Below are 19,074 nucleotides of genomic sequence, written 5' to 3' on the forward strand. Positions count from 1 at the left end.
ACAGTTAATCAAATCAATCGCCATCATTCAAGAACTTAGACCTTTCTGCCGGGGAAGGGAGGGTAAATTGTTGGCTGGGTTGCCAGGTTAGGATTCCAGTATGTTTGAGGGGAGCACATATAATAACCACATTGTTTCTGCAGAATGAACCCCAGGACATCACACATCAAAGAACACAAGCATTACACAAAAAAAACCTTCCATGATGCTTGTGATGGTGAACTGTTTGTGGAGATGGTGATTTGTTGTTTGGTTGCCCAGGTAACAGATCATCACTGCATGCCTTAAACCAGCAGCTCTGTATCAAGTGTCACATCAAGTGGAAAGACGATGAGTGACATAACAGCGGCCTGATCCTAAATCTGTTGAAAATTTGAACTTTGAACTGGAATTGTTAAAGATTATCGTCCAAAGCTCTAGTTATACCATGAGCACAACTGGAAAACCAATTACAAACTAGGTATCTTAACTTTTACACAGCTCTTTTAGTTATATTCTGGGAACGTTCCTAATATGAGTTAATCCATCGTTTAGTGCCAATTTATTTTTAGGTTGCTCTTAAATCTTAATTTAGTTTAGAAGGTGTGATCTCTTTGTGACCCGCCAAAATCAGGTTGTTATTGTTGTGCAGGTTTCTGGGCCAAGAGGTTAGATTTAGTCCATGTTTAGGTGACAGCCAGAGAAACGGGTCACAGCTTCACACATGCAAATCCTTACACATTTTTAGACATTTTGGGTTTGTTAATTGCACAATTAATGACTGTTTAACTTGTAATCAGAACCTGTCATACTAATGATTGCTGATTGTAAAATACACTTTTAAAGTTTAAATAAAGCATACTGTGTATGAATTGTATAACATAATTGTACAAAATGCATTTTTTTAATTCTTATTAAGTCATCTGACTTTTTTAGTATTTGCTCAGAAGACAACATGCAAATGTGTATAAATATTTAATCTGGTCCAATGTAGCATGATAACTCTTTATTTCTGTTGCCTCTCCTATGTTTTATTTAATTGAAGTGACATTTTCACTGCAGACCCAGCCACATTATACAAACTATATGTGACTGGACTTGTACTCTTGGGGCCCATAATGTTTTGTTGGGTGCTCATGGAGCATGATTCATGATGTTTATAGTCTCTTGCTTTGTCTCATTTTTCCCTACAGATGACTTTTCCATAAAGATCATTTTCTTTAAACATCAGAAAGTCTTTGATTCGATTTGGTGCTTGTAGGGACATGATTCTGTGGCAGCCCTGATGTCTCCTGATGACCACCCTGCACAGATGGGACAGAAGTCTGGGGTTGGCTGGAACAAAACAATCGAATCACAACATTGGAATCCAGCTGTTTATTTATGTATCTGTAAATGTTAAACATTCTCGACTCACACATTATTTCCAGAATCTGGGGCCATTCCTTCTGATTCTCCAAAATCTTCATCAGTTTGCTGCAGAGAGAAACTTGTCCGACATATTCAACGAGGATAGACACCACTCGACCGGCTAATTTCACCAGCCATGAGAGACTGACAAAATCACAGAACTGAAATATGAAATACAAAAGAAAGCATTACTTAATACACAAATGTGACCAAAAGTGACCAAAAATGTGGCGTGAGAGGAAAGCGCGTGAATGAAAGTGCACGGCTGATAAAGGGAGTGAGGAGTAAAACGGAGGAGAGAGTCGTGGAGGCCCCTCCCACAGAGATGAAGAAGGGAGCAGAGGAGAAAGATAATGAGGGTAAGCGCCAGCGGAGAGGACCGGAAATACACAGGCAGAACAATAACACATGCAGGCCTCCGCATTCTGACAATAAAACTCTGTGGAACGCATACCCGCAGTTAACCTAACGTAACCCTTGTTCTATGAGTGCGGGCCCAGGTCATGCAGGGAATGATTTGGGCCCAAGTCGAGTTCGGACCGTACGGGTGCAGGCTCAGGCGGCTCGGGCTGGATCTAAACTCAAACTTAAATTATATTTAGTCACAGGTCAGATCCGTGGAGAGGCCAACCCACTCACAGTAAACAAAATAGGTTTTATAGGGTATTTTTGCAGTAAAAACATCTGTAATTGAATACACACGTAGTGACTCTTTAAAGACTGCCTTCCGGAGGTCATTTTCTTTTGGCTCGTAGGCTTTATTTGACTGGATAGTGCAGTGTGAAATAGAGATGAGACTGGGGAAGGACATGCAGGATATTGTCGGAGTTGGAGCCCGGCATACGTGCTATTCATTCATCCACAGAGCGGCACAAGAGGTCGTTTTGAATCAGTTGGATTGGAAATGCACCCGTTTGTTGTGGGATTGGCACACGCTGCCCTCTCTGACACAGTGAGTATGATATCAAACCCACAGTGGCCTTCTCCTCCTGGTCGTGGCCGTCCTCCACGTGGTCGTCCCAGCTGTCATCATGGGAACAGCCGAAGCACTTTTCAGCGTCGAGCCCCTGGTTCAGCAGCAGCCGCATCATTACCTCATCCTTGAGGCAGTAAATCAGCGCCGTGGGGAACACTGTGTCAGTCACCGCAGTAAAGTAACAGTTCACATCCGCTTTAGCCGCTAACAGCAGTTTCACTATTTCATACCGCCCTGAACGCACCGCCACCAGGAGACAGCTCAGAGGGTCCAGATCGGGTTGGGCCCCTGACTTTAGCAAAAACTCTGTGCATGTCCTGTCACCGTTGCAAACCGCAAAATAAAGAGGGCTTCGCCGCATGTCACCGTAGTTTTCAGAGACGTGAGGTCCTAGCAGTGCGTTGACGTCGTAGCCGCTTTGTAGCAACAGCTCCAGGCAGTGGGCGTGGCCTCCGTCTGCCGCCGAGTGAACTGGGCTCTGACCGGCCAATCGCAGAGCTCGGCGAGTGGTGAGCGGGATCAGTGTGCGCAAGACTCTGGACAGTGGAAACAGACAAATGCATTCCATTGTGGAGCATCACAACTACTACTACCACTAGTGAAGCTACTTTCTATGACGTCCTATGATAGTTCAAATTGTTTTTTAGGGATCGTAAGTTGAATTAAATGTGGCAGAAGAAAAAACAGCTATTCAACAACGTCACCAAAAAAATAATTTTTCTATAGGACAATACGGCGTGAAATGGGGGAGACTATTTTTCATGTTTGAATAATAATAATAACATTTAAAGTATTCAATTAAAAAATGTTAAATCCCTCAAATTCAATGGTTTAAATTCAGAGTGTAAATTCCCATATAGCGACACAGAGCCTGGCATTAATACTCCTGCTTAAACCACTGCACTCACATATTTTTTGTGAGAACATAACATGTAATAGACTCAATAATCTCAATAAACTATGCAGCTTTTGAAGTTTTCCCTCAAATGCAGAAGGTTCAAATTTAACTATCTTCAATAATCCATCACAAATGTACATACTGGATTCATTAACTTAATCCTTGCCTCCCTGGCTCTCATCGGTGCGTACAGTAATGGCCTCGTTTAGCTGTCATCATGTTTCTGTCACTCACAGATAGTGGCCCTCGTAAGCAGCTTTGTGGATGGGCAGCTGGAAGCTCAGGTTGTGCGTGTTGGGATTGGCCCCGTGCTCCAGGAGGATGCTCACACAGTCTGGATTTCCTGAAGCGGTCGCATCGTACAAGACGCTGTCGCCGTTTGGAGCCTGGGCGTTTACATCAGCACCTCAACGTGAGAAAGAGAAGCCATTTTAGACACTGAACTAAAAAGTGGCATTTTATAACAGGGACAAATATGGCTGCCAGTTTATTTACACATTTTGCACGCTGATATGAATTTAGTCTGACATTATTTCTTGCAAATGAGGCGAGACTGCAGGTAAATCGGAAATAAAACAGAAATTTAAGACGTATCAATTGGAAACTTCTTCGGCAGTTTACTGAGATAAAGGGTAAGGTAAATGGTAATCAGGCTTAAAATGAGCAAATCATCAACAAATCATTCTGTACAATCCGTCAAAATCTAAAGTTTGGAGTGTAGGTGCTACTTTTAGTGCTAATCTTTATGTCCCTATAGGAGAAAAATGCTTGCAAATTGATTGCAAATTGATTTGATTAATTCATATCAACATCTTTAGTTGATGATTTGGCAATGTTGCTGTTTCCTTATATTGAGAAAGCAAACTGACGAAAACCAATGTCTTTCCTGTTACTTTACCATGTTTGATGAGTATCTCCAGGACCTCTGCGTGGCTGTACTCTGCAGCGATGCCCAGAGGGGTGACTCCGTGCTGGTCCGTGTCGGTCACCTTCCCCCTGTGGGAGAGCAGCAGCTCCATGATGCGGGCGTCTCCTGTCATGGCGGCTTCGTGCATGGCGGTCCATTTCTTCAGACACACCTGTCCCACCCGTGCCCCTTCGTTTAACACCGCAGAGACCATTTGACGAGATCCAGCCCTGACCGCTGCAAGGGGGAATCAGACAGGCAAAATAATCATCACTTTCAGGTTTATCAAGAGCTCGCAATAGGCCCTTATAAATATAATGTCATCGGAATGTTCAAAATTCTGGAATGGAGGCGACTGGAGGCAAAAGTGAAGTAGATGCATCAGTTCTAAATAATGCTGATTTTCAGATTTAAATTGATTTATATTCCACTTCACTTTTGCCTTTGACTCCGGAATTGATTATGTTTTTTTTGCAAACTTTGAACGTGCCATTGATCTGTGTGGAATAACAACTTGCTACAGCATAAGGTCGACAGACTGCAAAATAGAAGCATCTAAGTGACTCAAAATCATTTATAAGGATTTGGAATGCAAGAAGCAAGAAAATGTTATATTCACGTGCTATTTAATTCCACATGGAGCATGTTGTTCTGACCTAGAAGCAGAGGAGACTCATTCCGGGTGTTGGTGGTGTGTGGGGAAGCTCCGTGTTTTAGTAATATCTTCACATTGTCCACTAAACCAGCTTTCACCGCTGAGGTCAGGAACGTCTCTCCCTCCACTGTGGTCTCCTCCAGCGTCAGCCGGCAAGACGCTAACAACAAAACATCAGTCACAATTTGACCTGTGTCCAGCTCAAATTCAAACTAGGTATTCAAGAATGTTGCAATGTCACACGAACACAACCTATTCCAGAAATATTACCCATAAACCAAGTCATACATCTGAATTCTGACTGCAATTAATCAAAAGATTGAGTCATGTGAATGAATTATTTGAGATGTTTTTTTTTAATCTAGAGTCCACAGACAATCCTAAAAATGAATTAGATGTTTATCTGTATAGATTATGTTCATGAAATTATTATTATTATAAACCAATTTGACTTTGAAAAATAAAATTGGATCGAAAATCAAGATGAATCAGTAAAGATCTTGATTATTTTTTCCCCAGATCCCAGCCTAGACCTGTCACCATAACAAAGTTGAAAGAGCGATATATTGCTGCAGACAAATATCATAATACACAATAATATTGAAATTTATTCAAGCCTCTGACACTTAAAGTAGGATGAACCCATTAAACACTTTCATACTTAAATAGTAAATAATTAGTCATAAATATTACGTATTCATCTCTCTACAGATCTTATTATTGCCCAAAAAATATTGCTCCATCTTTCATTTATTGAACAATTGCTCAATTTCACAACTATTAGAACTATGTGCTAAAATCTCTCGAGTGAATGTGATTTGAGTCAAAGGTTTTACCCACCAAACAGCACCATCTCCAGGACGTGCACCACAGGTTGCACTGCGGCCCAGTGCAGAGGATACCAGCCTCGACTGTCCACCAGACTTAAAGACTCTGGGCTTTCACACAGCTCTTGCAGTGTCACCAAGTCACCTGCAGGGGGAGTATGCACTACTTATGAACGGTGGACTTCTCAGACATGGAATTCTTCATGATTTGAGTCTTTACATTTTTTGATGGCGTCGACCAGGTTCATATATTCACTGCTCCTGTTGTGTGTTCAGAGATGTTTTTAGATCATTTACAGAAAACACATTTGTCACTTCATTTGGCTCCCACCTGCTGCTGGGCCTGGTGCGGTGCTGGGCCTGACACGACTCCTGGATCAACAACTGAACTTGAGCGTCCAACAGACCCTCATCGTCACTGTCCTCGGCGGGGTCCACACCTGTGACCAAACGTGTAACTCTCAGTGTGTTGTGTTGTGTGATGTTGTGTTGTGTTGTGTTGTGTTGTGTTGTGTTGTGTTGTAGTGTACAGTTAGTTAGTCTCTGGGCCAAGTAACATGAGATCATGTAAAAACATAATAAAACCAGAAGCCATTTTACTGACAGATTATTTACAAAGGTGAAAAATAGTCTTTACTCTTCATCTTTAGCAAAATATGTTAAAGGTGCACTATGTAACCTTCCTGGTGGAGAGTCCGCTACCTGCTTGTCTCTTGGTGAGAGACTGGATTTCATAACGGGTGGTTTCTTGCTCAAAAATATTCTAAAACACAAGCGCTCTCCACGGATCTGACCTGTAACTGGGCTTAGTGGCATCACCTGCTTGTCTGGAGATAGATAAGCTCCAGAAAAGTTACATAGTGTACCTTTAACTATTTTCAATATAACAGTTCTACTATGTATGTTCTGTTATGCATTAATGTTGTGTTTTTAGTTTAAAAGTGCATAATCTGATCTATGCTTTAATTTCATTGCATTTGTTTTCTTATGCCGCCATCTAGTGGATACTTTTAAATGTCGCAGGTAGAGCACATGTTTAAAACAAAACTTTATTTAACCGGAAGTAACAGCGAGCCATGAAGGCACCAGGCACGGCCGCACGCAGCTTTGGCTGCTTTTGGAGATCGCAGATTTCTTTATTTTGAGGTTGCATTGCCGGTATGTAATGTTGTACGCGTGCACAACAGCTGCATTTATGTTATTTTCTATAAGCCAGTGTTCAGTATTGAATTTGACTGTTCCATCTCTGCAATATGTTAATTACACGCTAACCACGTAGCCATCAATATTGCGTCATCTAGTCTGCTTTGTATACATATATGTGGATTTGTTTATTATTTATATGTATTGTAATGGACATGTTTTGATTTTAAATATGTCTATTTTCAGTTTTACCTTTTCGAATATCATTAAACCTGCTAAAAGACAACGTGTCTGCAGAGTCTTTGATGTGAGAGAGGAGTTAAACCGGCTAAACAGCACAGTAAAACGGCAGCATCCAGGCAGAAGATTCTGCGGTCATCCCCCTGCGACAAGAGTGAATCTACGCTGACCACTACTACGCCTCAAGCAGCAAGGCATTCAGCAGTGTTCCAGCAATCGTCACTTTGTCAACGCAACTATGGCCGACAAAGCTCCATCCACCCAGGCTTCATCATCGGACAGCACGCCATGCAACGCAACATCCGCCAAGGCGCCATCCAACAAGTCTGTATCCTATAAAACCCGGTCTGAAGCCGGATCAACAGGGTCTGCAGCTGCCAAGGCAAGAGCAAAAGCTGAGGCAGCAAAGGCCCGTCTCAACTTTGCAGAAAAAGAGATGAGTTTGAAATTAGAAAAAGCTAAACTCGAAGCATCTATTGAGCTATTACGGCAGGAAAAAGATTTAGCCTCAGCCATAGCAGAAGCAGAAGCATTAGAGGCAGCCGCTGCTTCACAGTTAGACGCTCAAAGCCATCCAACTCGGTCCGAAAAAGCCGAGCGCACAGAACAGTATGTCAAGGACCAAGCCACACTTATGAACAAGGGTGAAGGTTGCACTTTTGAACCATTACAAAACAATGATGCACAAATGCAACTCAAGCAGGAGCACATTAGCAATGCGTTGTTACAACCTAGAGGAGAGGATAACAACAACTATCTAACTCCACATGCTTCTTTTCCAAATGGCAACTATTCCCAGTATGTTCCAGCTAGTGCCTTTTCCCATCCTTTTAAACCTGGCATTACCAACTGGACCCACAAGGTGTCAGCACCAACACATTTCAATCCTCCCCAAGAGAGGGACAGTAATGCAACTGACTTTATCAGGTACTTTGCGCGCAGGGAAATAGTTGCAACAGGACTTCTCCAGTTTAATGATAAGCCCCAAAACTTTAGAGCGTGGAAGCGCTCTTTCAACAGTGCTATCAGAGGGTTGGACTTGACAGCTAGTGAGGAAATGGACTTGATGTTAAAATGGCTTGGCAAAGAATCCGCTGAACATGTGGAGCAAATCAGAGCCATACACATAAACAATCCTGAAGCAGGTCTTGAGATGATTTGGGATAGACTTGAACAATGTTACGGCTCAGCTGAGGCGATTGAAGATGCCCTTTTCAAAAGAGTAGATTAATTTCCAAAAATCACATCTAAAGACTATGTGAAACTAAGAAAGTTCAGCGACCTACTAATGGAAATCGAGAGTGCTAAAGCTGAAGGAGACCTTGTTGGCCTCTCATATCTAGACACAGCCAGAGGTGTAAATCCTATCATCCAAAAGCTTCCTTTTAACTTACAGGAAAGATGGATAACAGTTGGAACAACATACAAACGTCAAAACTGTGTCACTTATCCACCATTCAGGGTTTTTGTGAACTTTGTCGCTCAAGAGGCCAATGCTAGGAATGACCCTAGCTTTCAGTTCAGCTCATACACAGATGCTGCTCCCAAACCAGACAAACCCCCTTGGAAAGCAAACAGACAAAAAGAAATATCAGTGCACAAAACTGATGTAGGGCTTCAATCCAGAGTTACAAACCCATGCGTACAAAAAAACAGACAGTGAGAAACTCTGTCCACTGCACAAAAAGGCTCATCCTTTAACAAAATGTAGAACCTTTCGCATGAAACCTCTTGACGAGAGAAAAACATTTATAAAAGAAAACAATATTTGCTTCAGATGCTGCGCCTCATCCAAGCATATAGCCAAAGACTGTAAAGTCAGACTCCAGTGTTCCGAGTGTGGCAATGAAAAACATTGTGCTGCACTTCACCCTGGCCTAGCCCCATGGCAGACAGAACCAGAGCTAAACTCAGAGCCGGCATCAGAGCACGGCGGGGAGCCAGGTAACGCACTGCCTGAGGAGATAATGACAAAATGTACTCAGGTTTGTGGTGAGAGTGAGGCAGGTAGATCATGCTCTAAAATTTGTCTCGTAAAAGTTTACCCTGTAGGCTGTCCAGACAAAGCAGTACCACTCTACGCCATTCATGATGAACAGAGTAACAGATCACAAGTCCGCCCAGAGTTTTTTGAGTTGTTTAATGACTGTGGTCCTAGTTCTCCCTATTCACTTAGAACATGTGCAGGTGTTAAAGAGGCTATGGGTAGGAGAGCTACTGGTTACATAGTGGAAGCTTTAGATGGCACAGTCCAAATCCCACTGCCTAGCCTCATTGAATGCAAAAACATCCCAAATGACAGATGTGAGATTCCTACTCCAAGTGCGGCCATGCATCACGCCCACCTCAAACCTGTAGCTCATCTTATCCCTGACTTGGACTCTAACGCTCATATACTAATGCTCCTTGGACGGGACGTAGTACGAGTACACAAAGTCCGCAAACAGATAAGTGGCCCTCACAATGCACCCTATGCGCAAAAACTTGACCTGGGATGGGTCATAGTAGGAAACGTGTGTTTAGGTGATGTCCACAGAACCTTGGCAGTAAACACTCTTTTCACCAATGCCACTGAGAAAGGTCGTCCCACAGTGTTTGAGCCATGCCCAAATGTATACCATGTTAAAGAAAAGCATTGTGACATCCAAATTCCTTTCAGTGTCAGCACTCAGCTCGGTGACAACACCACATGTGAACCCGACCACTTAGGATGTAATTTGTTCAAACAAACCAAACTTGACAATTACATTGCGCTCTCCATTCAGGACAAGGCATTTCTAAAAACAATGGAGGAAGAACTTACAAAGGACAAAAATGGTACTTGGACAGCGCCTTTGCCATTCAAATCTCAACGTCAGAAACTACCAAACAACAGGCCGCAAGCACTGAAACGCTTAATGTCACTTGTCCGCAATTTTGAAAGAAAGGAAGAAATGAAAGAGCATTTCATAAACTTTATGGACAAAGTATTTCAAAATGGACATGCAGAAATAGCTCCTCCTTTGGAAGATGAAGAAGAATGTTGGTATTTGCCACTATTTGGCGTTTATCACCCAAGGAAGCCCAAACAGATTAGGGTAGTCTTTGATAGCAGTGCCAAACATGAAGGCGTGTCTTTGAATGACGTGTTGTTAACAGGGCCAGACCTTAACAACTCACTACTTGGAGTCCTCATGCGCTTTAGGAAAGATGCTGTTGCGTTTACCGCAGACATTGAGCAAATGTTTTATTGCTTCAACGTTCGTCTGGAGGACAGGAACTACTTGCGTTTTTTGTGGTTCCGTGACAATGACCTTTCCAAAGACATTACAGAATACCGAATGACTGTTCACGTTTTCGGGAACAGCCCTTCTCCAGCGGTTGCCATGTATGGCTTGCATCAGTCCGTTCTACGCTGTGGATGTGATCCAGATGTTCAGCAGTTTGTCACACAGGACTTCTACGTAGATGATGGACTTAAATCTTTGCCTACTGTTGAAAAAGCTGTGTCTCTTTTGCAAAGAACACGAGACACACTTTCAAAATCAAACCTGAGACTGCACAAAATTGCAACCAATAGAAAAGAAGTCTTGGAAGCTTTCCCGTCCCAAGACCATGCTAAAGACCTAAAAGATTTAGACTTTGAAGCCGATTCTGTCCCCATTCAACGTAGTCTCGGCCTTCTTTGGGACATAAAAAAAGACTGTTTCACCTTCAATACTTCAGATGAGATGAAATCCTTCACTAGGCGAGGTGTTTTATCAACAATTAACAGCCTTTACGATCCTTTAGGCTTTGTAGCGCCAGTCACTATACAGGGAAAGTGGATTCTAAGGGAACTCACTGTTGAGAACGAAGACTGGGATGCACCATTGCCTTAAGAAATGCAAGAAACTTGGACTTTCTGGAAAAACTCACTCAAAGAATTGTCAAAGCTGTCGATTCCCAGAGTGTACACAGACATTTCACCTTCTACTGCTGTAAAGAAAGAACTGTGCATCTTCTCAGATGCGTCTACTAAGGCCATTGCAGCAGTAGCCTATCTTAGAGTCACAGACGCAGTAGGAAACTGCCAAGTGGGCTTTGTGATGGGTAAAGCAAAGCTAGCTCCACGCCCTGATCAGACCATCCCAAGATTAGAGCTTTGCGCCGCTGTGTTAGCAGTAGATCTTGCAGACCTAATCTCAGATGAACTAGACATTGAACTAGATAACTGCACATTTTACACGGACAGTAAAGTCGTTTTAGGTTATATCTATAACGAGACACGTAGATTCTATGTCTATGTTAGTAACCGTGTAAACAGAATCCACCGTTCTTCTCAGCCCAGTCAGTGGTTTTACATACCCAGCAGTCAGAACCCCGCAGACCACGCCACTCGTTCTGTTCCTGCTTACCAACTACCACTAAGTAACTGGCTCACTGGCCCAGACATTCTGGTGCAAAATCAGGGAATTCCCACGGACACATATGACCTCGTTGAGCCCAGCACTGACTCAGAAGTCAGACCACAGGTATCCACTCTCAAAACCACTACCTGTTTCAACCAACTCGGCTCTCAGAGATTCACAAAGTTTTCGTCTTGGAAATCACTTACCCGTGCACTCGCTCGTTTACTGCACATCATCCACAATTTCAGTTTAGCTTCACGCAAACCTAAACAGTGCAATGGCTGGCACTACTGCGAAACAGGACTCACTGTTGCTGAGTTTAATCAAGCGCAAGATGTTGTGATTCAAGCAATGCAGCAGGATGTGTACACCGACGAAATCAAGTGTTTACAAAACCAAGAAAAACTTCCCAAAACCAGCCCTTTAAAGAACTTAGACCCTTTCTTGGATGAAAATGGACTCTTGCGAGTAGGTGGTCGCTTGGTTAACTCAAAACTGAATCAAAACGAAAAGACCCCTCTCATTGTTCCTGGTCGCCATCACGTGGCAGCTCTTCTCATAAGACACTACCACGAACAAACTCATCATCAAGGTCGTCTGTTCACTGAAGGAGCTGTTCGTGCTGCAGGTTGGTGGGTTGTTGGAGGCAAAAGGAAGGTTAGTACAATAATCTTTAACTGCACAACTTGCAAAAGACTTTGTGCTCCGCTAAGCACACAGAAAATGTCTAACCTCCCTCCAGACCGCCTTTCTACAGATCCCCCATTCACAAATGTGGGCATTGATGTGTTTGGTCCATGGTTTGTGTCTTCAAAAAGAACCAGAGGACATGTTATTCAAAACAAAAGATGGGCTGTAATTTTCACATGCTTAAGCATAAGAGCGGTTCACATCGAAGTGATTGAGTCACTTGATACATCAAGTTTCATTAATGCACTCAGACGGTTTCTAGCTGTTAGAGGACCTGTCAAAACCATTCGGTCGGATAGAGGCACAAACTTCGTCAGTGCATGCAAAGAACTTAAAATCCCTTCAAACATGGACAAAGCTGTACTAACCTACTTGAAAGAACAGGGATGTACATGGACTTTTAATCCACCACACGCTTCTCACTTTGGCGGATCGTGGGAACGGATGATCGGTCTTGCTCGGAGAATATTGGACACAATGTTTTTCCAGCTCAAAAACACTAAACTAACTCATGATGTTCTGGTCACCTTTATGTCAGAGGTGTCAGCTATCATAAACGCTAGGCCAATTGTTCCTGTTTCAGTTGACCCTAGCGACCCATTTATTCTTACTCCAGCAACTTTGCTTACTCAAAAATCGGCCCAACTTCAAGCGCCAGTGGGCAACTTTTCAGTGGCGGACCTCTATAAGCATCAGTGGCGGCAGGTCCAGCACCTGTCAAACACCTTCTGGGACAAATGGAGGAAAGAATTCTTACCTACGCTCCAGCCACGCCGTAAATGGCAATCTGAACAACCAAATGTAACACCTGGGAGTACGGTTGTGCTCAAGGACAATCAAATACCCAGAAACCAATGGCCTCTTGGACTCATTACTCAAGTGTTTCCTTCTAAAGATGGCAAAGTCCGTACAGTAGAGGTTAAAGTTGCCAAATCAGATGGTTCTAAGGTTTTTACGCGACCAATCTCTGAAATTGTTGTATTAGTGCCTTCCTAAGTGTATAGTGGCATGTAATCACGCCAGACGGGGAGTGTTCTGTTATGCATTAATGTTGTGTTTTTAGTTTAAAAGTGCATAATCTGATCTATGCTTTAATTTCATTGCATTTGTTTTCTTATGCCGCCATCTAGTGGATACTTTTAAATGTCGCAGGTAGAGCACATGTTTAAAACAAAACTTTATTTAACCGGAAGTAACAGCGAGCCATGAAGGCACCAGGCACGGCCGCACGCAGCTTTGGCTGCTTTTGGAGATCGCAGATTTCTTTATTTTGAGGTTGCATTGCCGGTATGTAATGTTGTACGCGTGCACAACAGCTGCATTTATGTTATTTTCTATAAGCCAGTGTTCAGTATTGAATTTGACTGTTCCATCTCTGCAATATGTTAATTACACGCTAACCACGTAGCCATCAATATTGCGTCATCTAGTCTGCTTTGTATACATATATGTGGATTTGTTTATTATTTATATGTATTGTAATGGACATGTTTTGATTTTAAATATGTCTATTTTCAGTTTTACCTTTTCGAATATCATTAAACCTGCTAAAAGACAACGTGTCTGCAGAGTCTTTGATGTGAGAGAGGAGTTAAACCGGCTAAACAGCACAATGTATATTACATTATATACATTCTACTTTTAAAAATACAGGTTTATATGTATTATTGAAGTGTCTTTGCAGGTTTGGCCTTCTGACCTTTTTAGCTCTCGTCCACTAAACTTAAACCTTAACGTCAAAAGGCGCCTGCCAAAGGTGAGAAGAATAACCAAACATTGTATTCATGTAAGAGTAACGTTACTTCCAGTTTTCTGTTTTTGTATTACTCAAGCGAAAGTAGAAAATAGTCGCCTAAGAAAGGGTCAAAATGATTTCAGGAAACTTCTACAAAAGGTTAAGTAATTGCAAGAGTAAATGTCCAGACGTAACATCTGATTTTTAATTTTAAGTTATTGCAGTTGGAAGAACAAAATCTTAATCAATACACAAAATATAGCATTTTCAGACACAAAAAATAGAAAAATAACATATCTGATGGAACAATGTACCTCAAATGGTAAACATTCATTTACACTCATTTGACAAAAGTATGTCAAATTGTAACTATTTTGTAATTTAGATTTAGATTTTGGCCCTTTACAGCGTAGTTGCTAAGGTAACAGTTGTGGAATTACCTCTACCATCCTCACATCTGCAGCTCTTTCTTTCTCTTTCTCTCTCTTTCACTGATTTTGATTTTATGAATTTTTTTGACAGTGTAGCTTAAAACACATACTTTGAAGACGTACAACTGCAGTAGGTGACGGTAAATGCACCACAACAACAACAACAACAACAACAACAATTTCCAAAGAGGACGTACAATTATCAAAATCTCTAAAAGAGTCAAATTGGGAAAAAGAAGGGGCACATTCATTGTTCACTATGTTTTGGTGAAAAGATTAGTCCAACTTAGTATGTTAAACTATTATACTGTCACATAATGTTATTGACAGGGAGGGAAAGTATGGTGTCTGAAAACTACTTTCTACAATCATTACAACCTTTACAACATTTTATCATTCTCAAATTTGATTAACTTAGTAGTATTCTTAAATTGCTTTTCAAATGTATTAATGGTTTGGCTCCAAAGCCTTTGAGCCTTTGATCTGGAGAATGTAAAGAGTCTTTTTTGTAAAACAAGCTTCGCCCCAACAGCCTTTTCTGTGGAGGGTTCTACTCTACTATATCTACTATGCTCCCTGTCCATTTCAAATCTATGACAACATGTAATATCTTCAAAATGTAAGCTCTTGGACGCGCCAACAGCAGCACTGCACTCATGTCTAATGTGTTTCTAATGTATCTATTCTTGTCCATGTCCTACTGTTGTACATGTCTCTGTGTCCTGTCCCTCCCAGTGCGATCAGCTCCGGCTCTGAGCACTAAGAGCATGCATCGGGCTGCTGGCTTACAGTTAGTCAGTGTTTTTGTATCTGTTCCTATTCAAATAAACCAATGAATAAATACTACAAGAAGTAAAATGTCTTCAAGTTACTCAAGTAAATGTAACGAGTACGAATGAGTATCTCTTCTCACCAACAGGGGACGCCCTTGCATACAGTACATACTGTTACCAGCCTGGAAGCCTCTGTGTTGAGTGTTGGGTGAACACATGCTGCATGCTTCCTCCCCCACTTCTATCACGCTTTGGTATTTGATGTTGTACTCTTAACTTTATAGATGTTACACGCACAGTAGAGCTTGTGATGAGACTTGTCCGTGTGCGTGGCTTTGGCATCGCCATTTAAAGCATTGACAGCAGTTGGTGCAAGACAACATGCCTTATGCATATTTACAAAACTCTGCAAATACCATGCAAAGATTGTTTTATCACGTGTAAACCAAACCTGAAAACACAAGTCTCACCTTGTTCTAAATCCGTCATGACTGAAGTCGGGGGGCGGCAGTGGACGCAGTTTACTCTCTGTCTGTACGTGTCCCCCTCACTCCCCCCTTCCCCCGCCCCAGTCCCATACACACACTATTTATAGGCCTCACCTGCTCCTGTTCCTCCTCCTCTTCTGCACCTAATGATCTGAAACTTCTCCCCCGAGCACACTTTCCCATCGGTAATGACACACAGTAATGATCCACAGCCTCTTGTATGAATATTTATAGCGCTGTTGTGATTCATGTGGTTCAGCGGCGTCTGTGCGTGTCTCTGTGCGTGTCTCTGTGCGTGTCTCTGTGCGTGTCTCTGAGCGTGTCTCTGAGCGTGTCTCTGTGCGTGTCTCTGTGCGTGTCTCTGAGCGTGCGTCTGAGCGTGTCTCTGAGCGTGTCTCTGTGCGTGTGTCTGTACGTGTCTCTGTGCGTGCGTCTGTGCGTGCGTCTGTGCGTGTGTCTGAGCGTGTCTCTGTGCGTGTCTCTGTGCGTGTCTCTGTGCGTGCGTCTGAGCGTGTCTCTGTACGTGTCTCTGTGCGTGCGTCTGAGCGTGTCTCTGTGCGTGTCTCTGTGCGTGCGTCTGAGCGTGTCTCTGTGCGTGTGTCTGAGCGTGTCTCTGTGCGTGTCTCTGTGCGTGCGTCTGAGCGTGTCTCTGTGCGTGCGTCTGAGCGTGTCTCTGTGCGTGTCTCTGTGCGTGTCTCTGTGCGTGTGTCTGAGCGTGTCTCTGTGCGTGCGTCTGAGCGTGTCTCTGTGCGTGTCTCTGTGCGTGCGTCTGAGCGTGTCTCTGTGCGTGTCTCTGTGCGTGCGTCTGAGCGTGTCTCTGTGCGTGTCTCTGTGCGTGTGTCTGAGCGTGTCTCTGTGCGTGTGTCTGAGCGTGTCTCTGTGCGTGTCTCTGTGCGTGCGTCTGAGCGTGTCTCTGTGCGTGTCTCTGTGCGTGTCTCTGTGCGTGTCTCTGTGCGTGTCTCTGTGCGTGTGTTTGAGCGTGTCTCTGTGCGTGTCTCTGTGCGTGTCTCTGTGCGTGCGTCTGAGCGTGTCTCTGTGCGTGTCTCTGTGCGTGTCTCTGTGCGTGTCTGTGCGTGCGTCTGAGCGTGTCTCTGTGCGTGTCTCTGTGCGTGTGTCTGAGCGTGTCTCTGTGCGTGTGTCTGAGCGTGTCTCTGTGCGTGTCTCTGTGCGTGTGTCTGAGCGTGTCTCTGTGCGTGTCTCTGTGCGTGTCTCTGTGCGTGCGTCTGAGCGTGTCTCTGTGCGTGTCTCTGTGCGTGTCTGTGCGTGCGTCTGAGCGTGTCTCTGTGCGTGTCTCTGTGCGTGCGTCTGAGCGTGTCTCTGTGCGTGCGTCTGAGCGTGTCTCTGTGCGTGTGTCTGTGCGTGTCTCTGTGCGTGTCTCTGTGCGTGTGTCTGAGCGTGTCTCTGTGCGTGTGTCTGAGCGTGTCTCTGTGCGTGTCTCTGTGTGTGCGTCTGAGCGTGTCTCTGTGCGTGCGTCTGAGCGTGTCTCTGTGCGTGTCTCTGTGCGTGTCTCTGTGCGTGTGTCTGAGCGTGTCTCTGTGCGTGTCTCTGTGCGTGTCTCTGTGCGTGCGTCTGAGCGTGTCTCTGTGCGTGTCTCTGTGCGTGCGTCTGAGCGTGTCTCTGTGCGTGCGTCTGAGCGTGTCTCTGTGCGTGTCTCTGTGCGTGCGTCTGAGCGTGTCTCTGTGCGTGTCTCTGTGCGTGTCTCTGAGCGTGTCTCTGTGCGTGTGTCTGAGCGTGTCTCTGTGCGTGTCTCTGTGCGTGCGTCTGAGCGTGTCTCTGTGCGTGTCTCTGTGCGTGTCTCTGTGCGTGCGTCTGAGCGTGTCTCTGTGCGTGTCTCTGTGCGTGCGTCTGAGCGTGTCTCTGTGCGTGTCTCTGTGCGTGTCTCTGTGCGTGTCTCTGTGCGTGCGTCTGAGCGTGTCTCTGTGCGTGTCTCTGTGCGTGTGTCTGAGCGTGTCTCTGTGCGTGTGTCTGAGCGTGTCTCTGTGCGTGTCTCTGTGCGTGTGTCTGAGCGTGTCTCTGTGCGTGTCTGTGCGTGCGTCTGAGCGTGTCTCTGTGCGTGTCTCTGTGCGTGTCTCTGTGCGTGTCTGTGCGTGCGTCTGAGCGTGTCTCTGTGCGTGTCTCTGTGCGTGCGTCTGAGCGTGTCTCTGTGCGTGCGTCTGAGCGTGTCTCTGTGCGTGTGTCTGAGCGTGTCTCTGTGCGTGCGTCTGAGCGTGTCTCTGTGCGTGTCTCTGTGCGTGTCTCTGTGCGTGCGTCTGAGCGTGTCTCTGTGCGTGTCTCTGCGTGCGTCTGAGCGTGTCTCTTTGCGTGTGTCTGAGCGTGTCTCTGTGCGTGTCTCTGTGCGTGCGTCTGAGCGTGTCTCTGTGCGTGTCTCTGTGCGTGTCTCTGTGCGTGTCTCTGTGCGTGTCTCTGTGCGTGCGTCTGAGCGTGTCTCTGTGCGTGTCTCTGTGCGTGTGTCTGAGCGTGTCTCTGTGCGTGCGTCTGAGCGTGTCTCTGTGCGTGTCTCTGTGCGTGTGTCTGAGCGTGTCTCTGTGCGTGTGTCTGAGCGTGTCTCTGTGCGTGTCTCTGTGCGTGCGTCTGAGCGTGTCTCTGTGCGTGTCTCTGTGCGTGTCTCTGTGCGTGCGTCTGAGCGTGTCTCTTTGCGTGTGTCTGAGCGTGTCTCTGTGCGTGTCTCTGTGCGTGTCTCTGTGCGTGCGTCTGAGCGTGTCTCTGTGCGTGTCTCTGTGCGTGTCTCTGTGCGTGTCTCTGTGCGTGTCTCTGTGCGTGCGTCTGAGCGTGTCTCTGTGCGTGTCTCTGTGCGTGTGTCTGAGCGTGTCTCTGTGCGTGCGTCTGAGCGTGTCTCTGTGCGTGTCTCTGTGCGTGTGTCTGAGCGTGTCTCTGTGCGTGTGTCTGAGCGTGTCTCTGTGCGTGTCTCTGTGCGTGCGTCTGAGCGTGTCTCTGTGCGTGTCTCTGTGCGTGTCTCTGTGCGTGCGTCTGAGCGTGTCTCTGTGCGTGTCTCTGTGCGTGCGCCTGAGCGTGTCTCTGTGCGTGTCTCTGTGCGTGTCTCTGTGCGTGTCTCTGTGCGTGCGTCTGAGCGTGTCTCTGTGCGTGTCTCTGTGCGTGTGTCTGAGCGTGTCTCTGTGCGTGTGTCTGAGCGTGTCTCTGTGCGTGTCTCTGTGCGTGTGTCTGAGCGTGTCTCTGTGCGTGTCTCTGTGCGTGCGTCTGAGCGTGTCTCTGTGCGTGTCTCTGTGCGTGTCTCTGTGCGTGCGTCTGAGCATGTCTCTGTGCGTGTCTCTGTGCGTGCGTCTGAGCGTGTCTCTGTGCGTGTCTCTGTGCGTGTGTCTGAGCGTGTCTCTGTGCGTGCGTCTGAGCGTGTCTCTGTGCGTGTCTCTGTGCGTGTCTCTGTGCGTGTCTCTGTGCGTGTCTCTGTGCGTGCGTCTGAGCGTGTCTCTGTGCGTGTGTCTGAGCGTGTCTGTGCGTGTCTCTGTGCGTGCGTCTGAGCGTGTCTCTGTGCGTGTCTCTGTGCGTGTCTCTGTGCGTGTCTCTGTGCGTGCGTCTGAGCGTGTCTCTGTGCGTGTC

The 19,074-nt window shown here is 45.2% G+C and overlaps 1 protein-coding gene across 1 annotated transcript; it reads right to left on the reverse strand.

The window, feature by feature from the left end:
• Nucleotides 1–26: 26 nt before the first annotated feature.
• LOC140349481 (ankyrin repeat and SOCS box protein 15-like) lies at nucleotides 27–15,591 on the reverse strand. The gene is made up of 10 exons (XM_072435830.1): nucleotides 15,505–15,591; nucleotides 5,984–6,092; nucleotides 5,873–5,913; nucleotides 5,666–5,797; nucleotides 4,827–4,985; nucleotides 4,162–4,407; nucleotides 3,498–3,669; nucleotides 2,364–2,901; nucleotides 1,397–1,550; nucleotides 27–1,314 (listed from the first exon to the last, which is right to left on the reverse strand). Exons 1-10 carry the CDS (start codon nucleotides 15,521–15,523, stop codon nucleotides 1,157–1,159), a joined length of 1,728 nt encoding a protein of 575 aa, XP_072291931.1. The 5' UTR covers nucleotides 15,524–15,591; the 3' UTR covers nucleotides 27–1,156.
• Nucleotides 15,592–19,074: the final 3,483 nt, after the last annotated feature.

The sequence above is a fragment of the Eucyclogobius newberryi genome, unplaced genomic scaffold, assembly GCF_026437365.1.
Source record: "Eucyclogobius newberryi isolate DKJ021-1_F unplaced genomic scaffold, fEucNew1.0.hap1 SCAF_7, whole genome shotgun sequence".
Taxonomy (NCBI): Eukaryota; Metazoa; Chordata; class Actinopteri; order Gobiiformes; family Gobiidae; genus Eucyclogobius; species Eucyclogobius newberryi.

Bases quoted from the DNA above. Each gene is read 5' to 3' on its own strand.
- LOC140349481 (XM_072435830.1), bottom strand. The intron at 4,986-5,665 runs GTGGGTAAAACC...TTTTGTTGTTAG, and splicing joins CCTGGAGATGGTGCTGTTTG to CGTCTTGCCGGCTGACGCTG. The intron at 2,902-3,497 runs GTGAGTGACAGA...TCCACTGTCCAG, and splicing joins GCTTACGAGGGCCACTATCT to AGTCTTGCGCACACTGATCC.